The 15,995-nt window shown below is 38.2% G+C and overlaps 1 protein-coding gene across 1 annotated transcript; it reads right to left on the reverse strand.

Moving 5' to 3' along the window:
• Positions 1 to 715: 715 nt before the first annotated feature.
• On the reverse strand, positions 716 to 13,470 carry LOC138623631 (calcium/calmodulin-dependent protein kinase type 1D-like). The gene is made up of 13 exons (XM_069703258.1): positions 12,408 to 13,470; positions 10,854 to 10,962; positions 8,303 to 8,428; positions 8,011 to 8,085; positions 7,476 to 7,614; positions 7,244 to 7,367; positions 5,958 to 6,033; positions 5,310 to 5,422; positions 2,624 to 2,702; positions 2,449 to 2,536; positions 1,439 to 1,749; positions 921 to 1,002; positions 716 to 817 (listed from the first exon to the last, which is right to left on the reverse strand). Exons 1-12 carry the CDS (start codon positions 12,511 to 12,513, stop codon positions 939 to 941), a joined length of 1,410 nt encoding a protein of 469 aa, XP_069559359.1. The 5' UTR covers positions 12,514 to 13,470; the 3' UTR covers positions 716 to 817; positions 921 to 938.
• Positions 13,471 to 15,995: the final 2,525 nt, after the last annotated feature.

Raw genomic sequence — 15,995 nt, forward strand, 5'->3', positions numbered from 1 at the left:
ATTGAGAAACAAAGTGGTAAAAACATGCATCTCACGACACATATTAATTCAGAATCCTCCATTACATCACTAGTGTTGAGAATATCTTTACACCAGCTTGTGGCACTTCATGATTGAGACGTTTAACAAGAGAGCAGCTTGTGCACATATAAGAGACCAACAACAAACAGCCCTCTATGTGTCAATGACTCAGCCTCAAAATAAGGTTTAATCTCTTAAAGAAAAAGCACACTCTCCATCCATCGTATTTGTGTGATGCAGAAGTTGCACTGAAATCCATCAGCATAGTCCAGCATAACAGGCAAAATAATAATACATATCCAAAAAAATCTGCGGAGGCTAAAGGTACATTCCCAAAATGTATAATGTCTCACTGTGAAGTGAATATCTTAATAAAAATAGTGTGGCCACAGCATACAAATGACATGACTTTATCCCCTTTAGAAAACTCATATGCCCACCAAAATTCAAAGCGAAGCCATGTCAGTCAAAACAGAGCTAAAAAAAACAAAAAAACATCCATCAGCTCAGACACTGCATATTTCACCTTAAGTCTATTCAAAACAAATACATTTTAATTGTTTTCTTTAACATGTTGATAGTAATACACAACAAACGATATTTGTTTTATATATATATATATATTTGTTTATATATATATATATTTGTTATATATATATATAATGTCATCATATATCAGTGATAAATTCCTGCTTTGAATGTGGCGTTAACTTTCTATAGAGAGTCTTCCTACTTCAAAGTGTTTTTTACTCTATATGAGTATATTGATGGGGCACAGAGCAGCACATGTCGACCGCTGAAAAAAAGAAGAGATTTTGTTATCATCAGTTATCAGTTATAGGCAATCTGTACAGTACAGTACATCCAATTCCAACAGAGAGCGAGAACAAAATATTTACCTGATTAAGATTCATCTTTCACATGACAGAACACACTCCAGACTCAAGAGATTTGTCCGTCCTCGTAGCCACAGCATCAAGGCTACAACACATCAAACAACAAGAATGGATTAGACTGTCACAACATAAATGAACTGTGAGATAATGACAAAAAAACTACAGACAGAATGACCTTTTCAAGTTCCACATATCTTATTATTTTATTCCCCTCCTCAAAAATGGAGAATGTCACAGAGGATGCATGTTATCTCAAAATGAGCTAACAATCGAATCTCAAAATATACCGTTAAACCATTTAGAAAATGGTAATATACTTAATTGATACAGTTCTCACAAAAATGAGTTATGCTCTATGACATTATCAACTCATACTGGAGTTATATTATCCACTGCACTTGAGAAAAAAAAAATACTTGGTATGATTCTTAAAGAGCTTTCTTATCTCTTGTGGGTCACCTCAAGGCTCTATTCGGACGTGCAGGAGTTTCTAGCAGCCTCAACAGGGCAGCAGCTCTCACCTCTTGGATGGCCTCAAAGAAGGGTCACTCCCTGAATGGGAGTTATGAACTTCTTTTGACTCATCAGTAATGGGGTAGCTGGGTTGGCTGTGACTGAGTCTCAGTTGAGAGCAGGCACCTCTGCCTGACTCAGGGTTGCTGCAGGATACATGGCTGGCATCGTGGATGGGATTTCCGTTGGGGTCAAGGGGGTCACCGTCATCCAGGCAGGACTGTACTACGATGCTGGGCACGGAGAGGAGGGAAGGCTCGCTGTGGGTCGGCTGCATCTTCTTCATGTGGTGGACTACTGAGGCTGTGTTGAAGGCTTGCTGTTGGACACACAAAGAAAGCTGGTTCTAGTGGTTTGACCTACATCTGACGTAACACATCTGCCTTGAATTAGTGAGGACAGTCGGTCATAAACATGTCTGCTTTATTTAATAAGCTGTTTAATAAGCTGTTCTGTCACATGATGATATATCATGTAATTCACCAATCCGTCAGTATAATGGCACAGTTTGGAAACTTTCTTGTGATATGATTAAATGTTTAAGTGTAAAATGCAGTTACAGTGCTTTTTACTGTGCCAACACTTAAAGGGCATTGTTACTGTATTTGATGCCTGAGCTTCCTGGCATCTTTATCCTAGGTCACTGGAATTTCTTGTGTCATCATCATTTTAGTATGAAATACATTCACATGTATGCTTTAAAGCTGACTGGAAAATACTTTTCTTTTTTTCCTTTACAGAGAACAGCAGCTCTGATTAGTTTGAATTGATGACAGCTCACATGAATAAAGAATGGATGGTAAAAAGCTGTAACAGTGTAAAAGATATAATAACTTCTTGCATAAAAAACTTCTTAAAGCCCTCCGCAGCATAATCCACTTGTTCACAACATACACTGTTGCTTGTGTGTGTATCTTATGGGGTGAGCTCAGTTTCTGCTGCAGGGCTGTAATTAACATTAAAAGCAAATGTAGTAGTGATAGAAAGTAGTCCATATGCCAGAAGCAGTGTTGCTTACCTTCCATTTGGATTTGGTAAAGTTTCTCTCCATCTGGTCACAGACAGACTGATAAATGTCCAGGTCTTTAGCTGTGCCTTCAGCAATCCTGCAATCAAGTCAAGGACAGATGTTAGTGTGGGAAGAAAATGAAAAATGGTCAAAAGCGTGTGTGTTTGGCAGAGAAAAGACTAACCAAGGGTGTATGAGCGCCTGTTCCGTGGTGAAGCGTTTCGTCGGGTTTTTCTGCATCAAATTCCTGATGAAGTCCTTGGCTGTTGACACATGACATGGACAGATGTCACCTTCTGATTAAAGCTTAGTTCACTGACCTGCTGCAAACATACAGTAATAAACATGTGATCCGGCCAACACATCCAACCTTAAAGTGAATGCACTGCAACAGCCGAAGACAACAACAGTTTGCACGCTTGGTGTGACACATCTTCATTTCTGCTGATGCTGCAGACAGTCAGCTCAGAATTTAGCATTATCTGCATGAATCTATGAAGCCAACCTGCCTGCTGTCAACAGTCCAGGCTGCTGCTGCTAGAGTGATGTTTCTCTGGAGAATATTGAATACTTTCTTGGACCTTTCATGGCACTTAACACCAACAATTATGGTTTTAATCAGTCAGAGCATTGTAGACCATGACCATGTGTATCTCCTTATGGCCACAGTGTGCTATCTTCCAGGAGAATAATGCTCCGTCATCTCAAACTGGCTGCCCTAGTCAGCATAGGACCTTTAGGATGTGGTTGAACAGGAGATCAGGTGTATTATTGTGCAGCTGACAAATCTGCAAAAATGATGTAATGAATCATGTCGACATAGAGCGGAGCCTCAGAGGAAGGTTTCCAACATCTTGTGACACCATGACACCAAGAACTGAGGATGTTAGGAGAAAAATGAGGCCCTGCCCAGGGTTAGCATGGGCTCAGTCTGTGTTTCATTTGCCACTGTTATGTTCGACTTTATCATCTTGAACGTAAATGCAGGTAAATAAGGTAAATAAGATCCTCAGATAAAAACCTGTCAGCTATTTTCTGATCAAATTTGAAGACTATGGGAGACAGGGCCTGAGGAACTTGGAATAGAAAATTCTCTGACTTCTCATTAACTGCATCTCAAAACCTACTTTTGTCATGTAGCCTTTTTTAAATTGTCATGTTGCCTACTTTATTTTTATTAAAAAAAATTAAAACAATTTTTGTTTAAACTGCAGTATTTGTAATTTTCCTTGTTGACTGTGAGTTCGTACTTGATTGTCTCCCATTTGTCTCTGTTATTGTCCTGAAGCACTTTGTAATGGCAGTTATTAAAAGTGCTCGATAAATACAATTCTAATCACGTTTAAATACATTTGAAAACATGGAAATCTTGATATTTCATTTTAATTGTATTGTTTCTTCACGCCTAATGTGGAATTTACTTTTACCTAACACATGAAGTTGTTCCCAGAGTTTCTGGCCTCGGCCATTTCTTCTTATATATGGCTCTATATCTTCTTATAATCTGGTGGAGTGAAGGCGAGGGATGTAACAGTGGGTGGCAGCACGATCTAGTGCTGCAGCAGCCCAGTTGCAAATGAATAAAGTAAAAGTAGGTCCGGAAACATAATGTGTTTATGTTTCTATCATTTTGCATTTACTTTTTTCAGATGCAAGTTTTACTGTGTCTCACAGTCTGTCCGCATTGTTTAGTTTTTTCTTTCTATCTTATCCTCATCGTTCAGTTATGTCTCCCTGTCCTTTCAGTTTTTCATGTTAATTTCCTGTTTTATTTTGCTAACTCACCTCTTGTCTTGTTTCTGTTACTTTCACTTCCTGCCCCGCAGTAAGTGATCCCCCCTGATTGTTTTCACCTGTGCATAATTATCTTCCTGCCCTCCTGTATAAAGTCTGTGCACTCCTTACCTCCTGTGTCATATTTCCAGCGTTCCTGTCAACATTTTGAGTTTTTTGTGCATTGACCCATGCTATGACTTTTGGATTTTGCCTTTCCCTCCTATACCTCTGCGTACTGCTCTGTTTACCTGGCTACCTGGTTGGTTTTTGCACCTCAATCATTAAAAGAGATTTAACTTTACTTGTGTCGTGTGCCGTACTAGGGTCGTGCACCAATAAAGTAGACATAAAAACTGCTGGATGAAAGTACAGACAAAATTCAGTCCTATATTTTATTGTTTAGGTCAGGAGGACGGCTGACATGTCTCCTAATGGTGGATAATTTAATCTCTTAGGTAGGTAAAAACTATCTTTTCTCTTTTAGTATCTGCAGCATTTAATTCTGACTTAATCCAGCAAGTCAACCACTAACTTGCCTCTGGTGATGATGTCAGTAGTAGTATATTATAGGTTAATCTCTGTTTACACTTAGCTAACGCTGTGGTCAGCCATAATAATGACACTGTTGTTTCTTACATTTTGTAGAACAACCAAAACTGGATTTAAACCAAAACACAAAACAAGTCTTAGTAGTTTCAGAGAAAATTGGCAGACACATACGGACCTTATTATGTATAACAATATGAAACTTCTTGCTTTCAATATTCCCTATTAGCTATTGCAACAGTGCAATCTATTTTTATTTCATTTTTAGAAAAATGTCCTACAAAGTGTAACGAAGATGTTTCAAAGATGACTACTAGTGCACAGCATTTACAAAAAAGTTTTCAGGTCTTAACCAAAGCCGGATCTAAATACAATCAAGTCATAAGTAGGTCTCCAGTCTTAATTTCCTGTCCTAATTTTCTAATTAGCACATGTCCAAGACTGTCCTGGCCAAGACTGTCCTGACTATTTACACTGAGATAATGAAACGGTAAAACAGGGTCATTGTTGAACACTGAAAGGTGAAGTGGTTTCTGCTGTTTTCATACCTGAGTCTGAGATGTCATCCCAGTAGGGGGTATGAAAGGTGTACTCGGCCCTCATGATCTTTGAAAACAGACGGGTCTCGTTCTCTTCAAAAAACGGAGGGTAGCCACAGAGCCTGCAGCACACACAGTGAACACGATTGATCCCTTTAAATCAAAACTTTCAGTGTCTCCAGCAGTGATGCAGTGTTGTGTTTCTGGTTATAGCAACGGATAAACTTTGATAAATAAAAATACAAATTCATTATTAATATCCAAAATCGAATCATTTGTGGCTCCAACAGCAACAAAGTGTTACACATACTGTATGCTATGTTTTGTCATTCATTGAGGCTCATGGGTGCTGAAGTGTAAGTGAAATTAAGTACCAGCAGCACACTTACACCAAGCCACAACAATTGACTGGCAATATTTTTATCCCGTTTGGATCTTCATCAGATAAATGTTTGTATTTCAGTCTATAAAACCGTTCCACAATTGATGGAAAGATTAGGTCTTGGTATTGCCTGTATGGCCATAAAATAATGTCTACAAAATATCCAGGAGACAAAAAGTGGTTATTACTGAGATTACTATTAAATTATTGCTGATTTATTAATGATCAGCATACAATATATAATGTTTTTGATAGAGAACAGAAAATATACTTACAGGATGTAAGTGATAACTCCAATAGACCAGCAGTCCACTGTTTTGCTGTAGGGTCTCTCAGCCAAAACCTCAGGGGCTGTAAAGTGACACACAACAGTGAGTGAAAAAAAGAAACACGTTTCCAAATAGATTAGTTTTATTATGGATGTTCAGCTGCACAAATGTAATGACAAACAATTGAATTGAACTGAATAACACAGTCGCTGCACTTATAACTAACGGCAAATGTTTAAATGATAGATATTATCAGTAAATTTACAGACCCCCTGCTGTTAAAATCCAGTCTTTAATCTCACACATCCATGTGGTGTTTGATATATGCTAGAAGACATATCATGAGTGAAAAAAAAAATCATTCAACACAATGAATAAGCATTTCTGTTTTGGAGTTGAAGCATATTTATATTTTTTCAAACTGTTGTTTTTGTCACGAGTACTTTCACACAGAAGGCAAATATTACGATGTGAAAAAGCAGCACATTCTTTTTTCAGAAGAGCATAGATATTTCTGAGCTTTTGCACCGCAAATAAAGACAACCAATCAGATTGTGCATTTCAGGTATTGTGACATCCAGGGTTTCCACTGTGGACAAAATTCATTCAGATGCTACATTTGAAGCTCACATGCAAAGAGATATGCAGAATGTGCTCACAGATTGGTCTGTGTCGATGGGCTCGCCTGTATCATCAGGTCTAAACCCCAAATATTCCCAAACTAAACTTCTCTTTCAAAATGGCTGCCTCCCTGTCTGTCCAGCTGCCGTATCAGGACTGACTGATGTTTCACAATACATCACGTTGAAGCATCTTAATACCTGTCGTGCCGATTTCAAATGGCGCATCCCGCACTTTTTACATATAATAAACATGCATACATTCAAGACCTTATTGAATAAGTCCACATAATGCTGATTAAACTTGTCACAGCCAGATAACTCTCTCTACAGTCTCTACATGTGGTGTCTGGTGAGACATTCCTGCACCGGCACCAATAGTGATGGTTCTGTCACCCAGCAGTGATTGTTTCGCCAGAGTTGAAGTGTGGAGGGCAAAGCAACAGTTTCAAATGTAGTGATGGAGAGGAGTAGCAGCTAAGAGTATGGCAGAAAACCCTAATAAGCTTCCAAGAAAAGTTTCTGGGGGGATCATTTAAAAAAAATGGTAATTTAATCTTGAAATATAATGAGATTAAAAAAAATACATGTAGTTTGTTGTGTTATTTATGAGCACTATTTTATATCAGGTTTCCAAATTGTCATTGTGTAATCCCATCCCCATTAACTCACCAACATATCCTGGTGTACCACAGGCTGTAGACATCACACCGTGCTCCAACGTCTTAGACAGACCAAAGTCACTGACCATGATCTTCGCATTCTCATCTGAGTTATAGTACAGCAGGTTCTCAGGCTGTACAGAGAAGAGAGAGAGAGGATGTGAGAGAGTAAAACAGGCAGAGAAAAAACGGTGTGCATGTGTGTATGTGTGCGTGTTGGTGTTCGTCTATGTGTCTGTTACCTTAAGGTCCCTGTGTACGATGCTGTTTTCGTGCAGGTAGCTGACGGCCTCCAGCACCTGTTGGATCACTTTGCTGGCATCCTTCTCGGTGTAAACCCCCTTGTCTAAAATGCGATCAAATAGCTCACCACCTGACACCCTGCACACACACACACACACACACACACACACACACACACACACACACACACACACACACACACACACACACACACACACACACACACACACACACACACAAAGAGGAATTGTCAGTGTTTCTATCTCTCTAGGAATCTTGTTGTCTTCTTAAATCCCTTTATCCCAATCCTGAACTCTGTTGGACACAAAACATTGTTGAGGATCTGAAAACCTCAAAATTTTGCTTTAAGTTTTAGTAAACTGTTATCATAAGTATAAAGAGGACGCACATGCTACTGTCTGAACATGAGTGCCTGATCACATCATTAAATGATTTCATTGCAGTCAATATTAGACCCATTGCAGGATTCTAATGTAATCATTTAGAAAAAGTGGTAGAAAAGAGCCCACTTACAGTTGCATGACCAGATAGTAGTGTGTTCGAGTCTCATAGAAATCCTCCAGTCCAACCACGTTCTCATGCTTTATCCTGAAACAATCAGAAAGACAATGAGGAGTCCTGCTGTCCTCATGTTTACAGTGTTGCAGCTACTGCATGTTCCTCTGGCTGTCTATAAGAAGGTGCTGCACATATAATGAATTACAGTCAAGGAGTAAGTCAACATTGATTTCACATGGAGCAGGAAACTACTGCTGCACTGCTTTCTGCACAAATGTGTGTGCGTGCGTGCGTGTGTGTTTTTTACCTCCTCAGTACGTTGATTTCATTTTCCAGGTTGCTGTGGGCGAGGTATTTTTTCTTCAGACATTTCAGGGCAAACAGGTTTCCTGTCTTCTTCTCTCTCACCATAAAAACCTCTGAAAAAGAGCCCCTGCAAAATAAAACGGCACAGAAAGAGAGACAAATTGAAATGGGGATAAACATCTTACAAACATTTTAAACTATAAAGGATACAACTGCCTTTATGTGCTGGTTACACAGACCAGGTGTTTATTCTGCTTCAAAAGTTCTGTCACTTCTCCAAAAGACAAAAACATGAATGTTTCCAGGGTGATGGACAGTTATCTGAAAATACTGCTACATTCAGCCCAGATGCATTTGGTATCAAATTTGAAGCCACTTGAACAAGATGGTCTCACTGAAACGTCCCATAATGAGGACCCCTCTGCTGTGTTCCAAATGACATACTTCCGTTAGTACACTAACAAATAGCGCTCTTACATGTTAGGACTCTTACTTGTGTAGTACTCTAATTTCAACAGGGTAGTGTTGTTTCAAACCGCACACTGCCGTTTTGCACTCACTGTAAATAACCGAGGCACATGAATGTATCACCTGCCTCGACCTATTGGGGTGAGGGGAGAGCATCTGCTGTCAGTGCTTTCATAAAAGGCAACCACATAAGCTCCTGAAGCGATTTTCATAATACTGCAGCTGGCAGTATTAAACCAGTCTAAGCCAGGCAGCATTGAAATCAGCACCATGTAGCCCAGAGAGTCTTGGCTGGGTACCAGCATGGAACTTCTTTTTTGGCAGCCACAGTATAATCGTACATTTTGGCCACTGAGTTGAGCATCTGTACTGCAGTGCTAACCTTAAACACCTCAAACCCAACAGGGAAGACCCAAATACAAATGTTCTAAGTGCAATGTAACTCCGTTGACTCACATTCATCTATCTCGTGATTGCATAGACACACACCTGCACCTGCTCCCTTTACATACAGTTTACATACAGTATATTCAGTACAATCGTACTTTTAATCCTATAATGAATTGGTGCTAGGATGTTCCTGGGCTGCTGCTCTAACGTCACTGCTCAGAGACCTCAGACACACACACACACACACACACACACATTGGACTCATTCACAGCCAGGCAAGAAGGAAGCACTTTAAGCAGCTTTGACACTGTGTGATAGCTCCTTCAGTTAACAACCATTTGTGTTGGTAATTGCACTGACTAACCTGCTTTCAGTGTCTGAAAATGATGCAGACAAATAACTCTGTGCAATCATATTTGTTTTAACCTTTTAAGCCCGAGAGGCCCCCAATTGGGGGCCAGGGAGAAGACTTAGCAAAACTATTGTTAAAATATGGACCTATATACTGATATTTACACATCTGAACAAATCTCACAAGTGTTCCCTTTATTATTACACCAAAATCATTCAAATAGACCTTGTGGTTGCAGAGATGTACTCTTTTTATTATGGGTATGCAATTTTCGAGCAGAGGCCTAAAAAAATAGGTTTGTTTTTAAAAGGTTAAGGACCATACCAGTGCTTCTGCAAGTTTTAGGCCACTAATTATTTATCACATATAAGCCTGGGTGCAAACTCAGTTTGTGGTTGAAATGTTTTTAATTTGCCTTTTACAATCATTCACATTCTTTGATCAGAAATGCCCTGTAAGTTTTACTGAAGGTTGATATAAATCTGGTTGTGTTTAGACATAAACATAAGGATTTAGCAAAGTTTTACTTATTTTGCTGAAAACTGAAATGACTGAGGCAACCACATTTTCTGTTATGCAGGAGGACAGCACTTTTCGTTTGGTCACTCCGAACAATTTCCTTGGTGTTTCTCGTGACTAGTAAACTGACTCTTGACATTCAGATTTGGTGGTGTGTCCCTCAAAGTGAAGTGGTTTTTGTAGAAAAACAGGTTTACATTCACCAAGCTAAGTCACTGAACAACTATAGTTTGGCATTGGCAGTGAAATAGAGGTATTACATGAGCACATGTATAAAAACAGCTGTTTGGAGCTACAGCAAAATCAGATTAGATTAGCATTAAATGGTTAATTGTGAGGCTCAAGTGTCACCCAAAAATTTAATGATGTAAGGTCCTGCACTGGCAGGTTTTATGTTTTACACCTGAAATCAACTCACAGCTGTGATTAAATGCACTCAATCATCTGCAACTTAGACAAAATAATTTTATGTTACTGTACATCTGGATAGTGTCTGCAACAAAGATGCAGATCCCATCGTGGATGATAACTCAGTTTTTACTCTTTACATGAACCTAGAGTCGAGCATGCTCACTGAGAAAATCTCCAGCCTCAGAGCTAAACGACGGGCTAAAGTTCAAATATTTTTTTCCCTAAAAGCATACTATGTGAGAGTTGATTGATTAAATTTGTTGCAATATGTAACTTTGAAAAATTCTCCTAACTAGAAAGGTTAGCTGCCTGTCATTGTCATGTTGTCATTGTGGTCTCTCCTTCAAGTATACACAGAGCTTTGACCTCCTCTTCCTCCACTCTGTCATTGTTTGCACTTGCAGTACTTACGATCCCATTTTCCCCTTGAAGTCGAACACATCCTTGATGTTATTGATGCTTTTCTTCCAGCTACAGATGATCTCCTTCCGCCGCATCTTGGCTCTAGCGTTGCCGCAGACTCCTGAAGCAAAGGTGACATTGATTATTTACATTTCTGGGGGAAAGAACACAAAAACATCACCATGCAATAAATGCTGTGTTTTGTTGGTGCTTTTGATGGAAACCTCCTAGATTATCACTTCATTATTTGAAAATGCATTGTTATAGTGCTGGAAATATAGAAAGCCTAGTGTTGTGAAAATGGACAGCTGGATCATTATAAAATAAATATTGAAATAATGTTCAAATATTTCAAACAAAATGTTTAAAAAGGTTCTGTTGAAATTCTTGTTGGGGATGGTGGACTCAGGACCTCAAAATCCTTCCCTGATCCCTGACCCCTGACCCTTCCGTGTTCCAAGACTTTTTTGAGTGTTATTCCACTTCCCCATGTGTGCTAATTACATAAAGAGTTGCATGCCCACAGCTGAGGTCAGTTCTTGCTGAGTAAATCCCATTTGTACCTGTCAGTTACACAAGATAAAAAAAAAAAAAAAAAAAAGGCAGAGGATTTAACAGGTGATAGCAGTTAGTTAGTTAATCTTCTCAGCCCTGCCTTCTTTCTTGTGTCTGTTGTGGGAACAGATTATCTGGTGATTCCCAAACCTGGGTCGTTTTATAATCCGGGCGTTTAATGGCCAATAAAGTCTGGCCTTCCAAAAAATACATTCTGAAATGCACCAATATTCAGCAGTACATACTAAAATTGAAAAAGCTCAATTATGACACATTCATCAATTTTTTTCATTTCTTTTGTGGGACATTTGATAAAATGCAAGAACAGAATATTTCACAACCGCTTTGTATGCTGCTACACAAATATACTCCATAAACGGAACTACAAGTCCATCTTTGATTCTGTAAATAAACAATTTGAAGTACAGATTTACAACTTTTGTTCATGGTCTTGTTCCTCATCGGTGAACAGAATCTCCTCAATCATTTGTTTGGTTCCTAGTTTTGAAATACCTAAATGTACCCTGCTCTTCAGAGGACACTTTCAACTGTTTAACCATATGTAAGAAAAAACTAGGGCACAAAATGAAGCAGAGACGGAAACACAGAATTAAGAGGATACAGATTAAATGATGATAAATATAGCCTTGTTTTAGATGTGTCTGTCCTTTAATGGCTCCACAAACCCAACACCAGAACACAGTAGTTCCACACTGGAGCAAACTCTGTCAAGTGGATTAATAACATTATGTTCAGTTAAGTGCTGTTTATCTCATCTAAAGTGAAGACTGTTGTCCATCTACAATATCATACATTATTAAATGAAGTTTGGCGTGAGGAGAGGATAGAAACTAGCCAAAGAGCCAGATCATGTTGGAAACTGCTTTCCCTGAAGGTTCAATTTTAAAAACGAATTATAGCCTACAACTGAGTATGTTCCTTCATTTTATCAATATGGCTTAAAGATGGCAACAAAATGAGTTGAAGTGGGAAAAATGTAGTTCTTACCTGAGCAGCAGTGCAGAGATGGTTGTGTTGAGGTATTCGTGCATGTACCTGACTGGCTCGGGTAGAGTGTAGCACTCCAGGAGCAGGGAGGTGGAGCCTCATCCATTTGTGTCCTCACAGCAGTCTGACAAGGTGCTGCGTTTCATTACTCATGGAAGCTGCACCATGCCAGATATTACATTGTTGTTCCCTTTATGTAAAGCCTACACACTCTGTGCTTTCATTTTGTTCATTGCAGATATTTATCCACTACATTCAGAAATATGTTTGTGTTATTATATTTAAGCAATTCAATAATAAAAATGTATTCTTTTCAAAATAGCTGTGAAGGCATCTTTTCTATTTACAATACCACAATGACAATACTTTTCATCTTGTTGTCACAATAACTACTTGGAAATATGTAACACTGCATGCCACCCTGTGTTCATATCATGTTTTGTTTAATATTATTTAACAAACTTAAATCTACATTAAGAAAACATGGAAGATAAAAACAAGAACCCAGGCAACTTAAATTTTTAATGATGTTGCAAGTATAATTTCATTACTTACATGGATACTGTGGACTGAACCAATTTTACACAAAAAAAATGTGATTTGAATTAGGAAATGAAGGAAAGATGGGGGACCAATGAAAGACAGAGGGAAGACATCATTAGTTATTGCAGGGCACTTTGTGTGTATAAGTTAAATGGTAAATGGTCTAAGCGCCTTTTAACCTTTTCAATTTGCAAAGTAAAATTTAAAAAAGCTGGTTAGCTTAGTTAAACTGCCATATAACTTGGGTGATGGGGGACCTCACATGATCCACTGAGCTCCTCTCAACTCTCATCTGTCTTTCACTCTCAGTGAAAGTGAGCCCTTTATGCCTTTGAGACCTTCTCTAAGTTTGATTAATTTATGTTTTTTTTGTCTGGTTTCATACATAAGTATGTCATCTGCATAGCAAATGAAATTCAAGGAGTGTTTACTTAGAATATTGACTAAGGCATGTATGTATGATGTGAAAAGTATCAATCCTACAACAGAACCCTGAGGAACTCTGATGACTACTTTTTGTGCACATAGAACAATCATTGCTGACATTAACAAACTAGAATCTAAATAAATAAATAATCACTAAATAGATAAAATAGTAAATTTGAGCTATAGAACATAGTAGTGTGTTAAAATTAAGTGTCTAAATTAAGAGGTGAAGAGAATGCCCATGAACTTACTATAGCCAAAAGAAACATTTCCTTTCTTCTCTTTGTTTTGCATACACTTGCACAGGGATCATCACCTGCTGTTTTAGTAGAGGCTTCAGGATTAAATGCCTTGTATAACCCTTCTCCTGTTCATCACAGTGAACCCTGCTGTACACTTATCTCCTAATCTGTTTCTCTGGAGGCAACATATTTCGCATGGACACATTCAGAATAGTGAACAGAGGCAGCCGCTGAAACAGCACAGCTGTATTATTGCATGTGATTATCTTATAAACAGGTAGTCAGCATACCTGCCATCATGATTACATCACCAAATCACATGGTCATTGGCTCTTCGGGTACAGCCTCTCTTTGATGATGCACTAAACTGTTTGTGGACGTATGTATCTTTATTTCTGCAGCTGTCAGGTGCTGATCTGTCATGTACACAGTCTGCTCACAAACCTCACATTTTTTACAATACACTCTTTTAAATATTTGTTCTTTTTAACTATATCTTTTAACTGTTTTTGAATAATTTTATTCATCGGTCATGGATTTTAAGTTTTTCTTACAAACTGAAGATTTGTTGGGCTGCACCTGCATTTAAACCGGATTTTTAACCTGGTTTTAACAGTATTTTTTTTTTCTTTTTACTAATCATTGAATTACCTATATTTTTTTTGTTTTATGTAAGCCTCATTTTTAAAAATCATGTTGTTTTAAGGCGTGAAAACAAACTATGCCTTGGTTGTTGGTGGACCTCCCATGGTGAACTGAGTACTTCTCTACTCTTATCTCTCTTTCACTATCATTGAAAGACATTAACTTTTTGTCTTCTCTCTACTGCAGTTTGTTCTTGTTCAATTGGCTCAGATGATCCTGAACCATAGTTATGGTGCTGGAGGCCCGCAGTCTTACTTGTCTAACATTGATGTTTCAATGATTTTTTTTTTCCGTCATTTTGTTTCCTTTTTTTATTGTTCTGTGTGTGTGTGTGGCTGTAAAATGTTTTATGCTGTTTTTTTTTTACAATTGAAATCAAAATTCAATTTAATTGAAATTGAACATTTTCATATACCACAAGAAATTTGGAGAAGATTTCAGGTGTTGCAACTCCCCATCGGGAAATATTTCAGCAGCATGAAGATATGCAATGCTGTGGCACAAGACAAAGATATTAATAGCACAGATAAGGAGATTATATATAATGTGTCAGCAGCTAATGCAAAGGGATGCCCTGTTGGCCATTTATGTTGTAACTGCATTAGTTATTATATTTAGATTAGTATTTACAAAGAACATGTGAAAGGAGACCATAAACAACCATTTTCCAAGATATGAGATTCTGCTTTTGTTCAAACATAGGCAATATTTAGTTATGTCACGTGAACAAGTTGCTTGTTAACAGGCAGGGCCAAGCTTTATTGTTCCAAAAGTAGAATTTGTTAAACCACCTTCCTCTCAGCCATTATCAAGTAGTTTTACTATCCTTTTTGGGGGGGGCAAATGTGAGCAATAACAACTAGAGTACTAGATTATTTGCAAATCATGTATACCCATATTTTATTCAAAAGAGAATAATGAAAATACGTCAAATGTAAATTGGAAATTTCATTTTTTTTTTAATGAAAAATATATGCTCATTTTGAATTTGAAGTTGAGACACAAGGGTATGTTTACCAGTGTGCTGCATCACTTCTACTCTTAAACATTCTCTGTAAACATTTGGGAACTAAGGAGAGCAGTCGCTGGAGTTTTGAAAGTGAAATGTTGTTCCATTTTTGCATAGTAAAGGATTTTCGCTATTTGGGGGTCTCATTTGTCGTATTTTTTTGTTTCGTAATGAGCCAACTGTTTTTAAATGGGTGCTAACCTGACCTGCCAGCCAGACTATTCTATTACGTAGCCATGTGGTTTAATACGTGGAGAATGCAAAGCGAAATTGTTTTGCTGAAATAAGCAAAGCCTTCACTGAAAAAGACATTGTCTGGGGTAGCAGCATATGCTGCTCTAAAACCATATCATTATACTGCCATGAATGCTGGCTGGGCTCCGCTTGGCTCTGCTTTACTCATTTTTTTGGGGGGTGGGGGGTTTCATTGTCCTTGGAGAGTACTATCAGGTATTTTTTTTTTCAGCATCCCTTCCTCCAGGGTCCCGTGCACACTAGGCCGATTTGGCTTCTTTTACAGAACAATTAAAGTAGGCTTCAAAGATGCGCAGTCATAAATATTACAAGCCAAGGCTAAAAATGACAAGTAGCACCAAGGCAGGCCGGGTGGCTCTACTTCAAACAAACAAAGAGTTTTTTAACAGAAACCACTTTTTTTTTTCCTCTCAGATTTGGTTCTGAATCTAAACCCGAGATATTTATACAGCTATTCACAGCAACACA

The sequence above is a fragment of the Brachyistius frenatus genome, unplaced genomic scaffold (assembly GCF_029030835.1).
Source record: "Brachyistius frenatus isolate BFR_SWC_R1_liver_20210118 unplaced genomic scaffold, ASM2903083v1 Contig_45, whole genome shotgun sequence".
Classification (NCBI taxonomy): domain Eukaryota; kingdom Metazoa; phylum Chordata; class Actinopteri; family Embiotocidae; genus Brachyistius; species Brachyistius frenatus.

Coding starts and splice junctions, on each gene's coding strand:
- LOC138623631 (XM_069703258.1), bottom strand. CDS start 12,513: ATGGATGAGGCTCCACCTCCCTGCTCCTGGAGTGCTACACTCTACCCG. Junction 6,034..7,243: donor TGGTACACCAGGATATGTTG/GTGAGTTAATGG, acceptor GTCACTTTACAG/CCCCTGAGGTTTTGGCTGAG. Junction 1,750..2,448: donor TTACCAAATCCAAATGGAAG/GTAAGCAACACT, acceptor TGTGTCCAACAG/CAAGCCTTCAACACAGCCTC.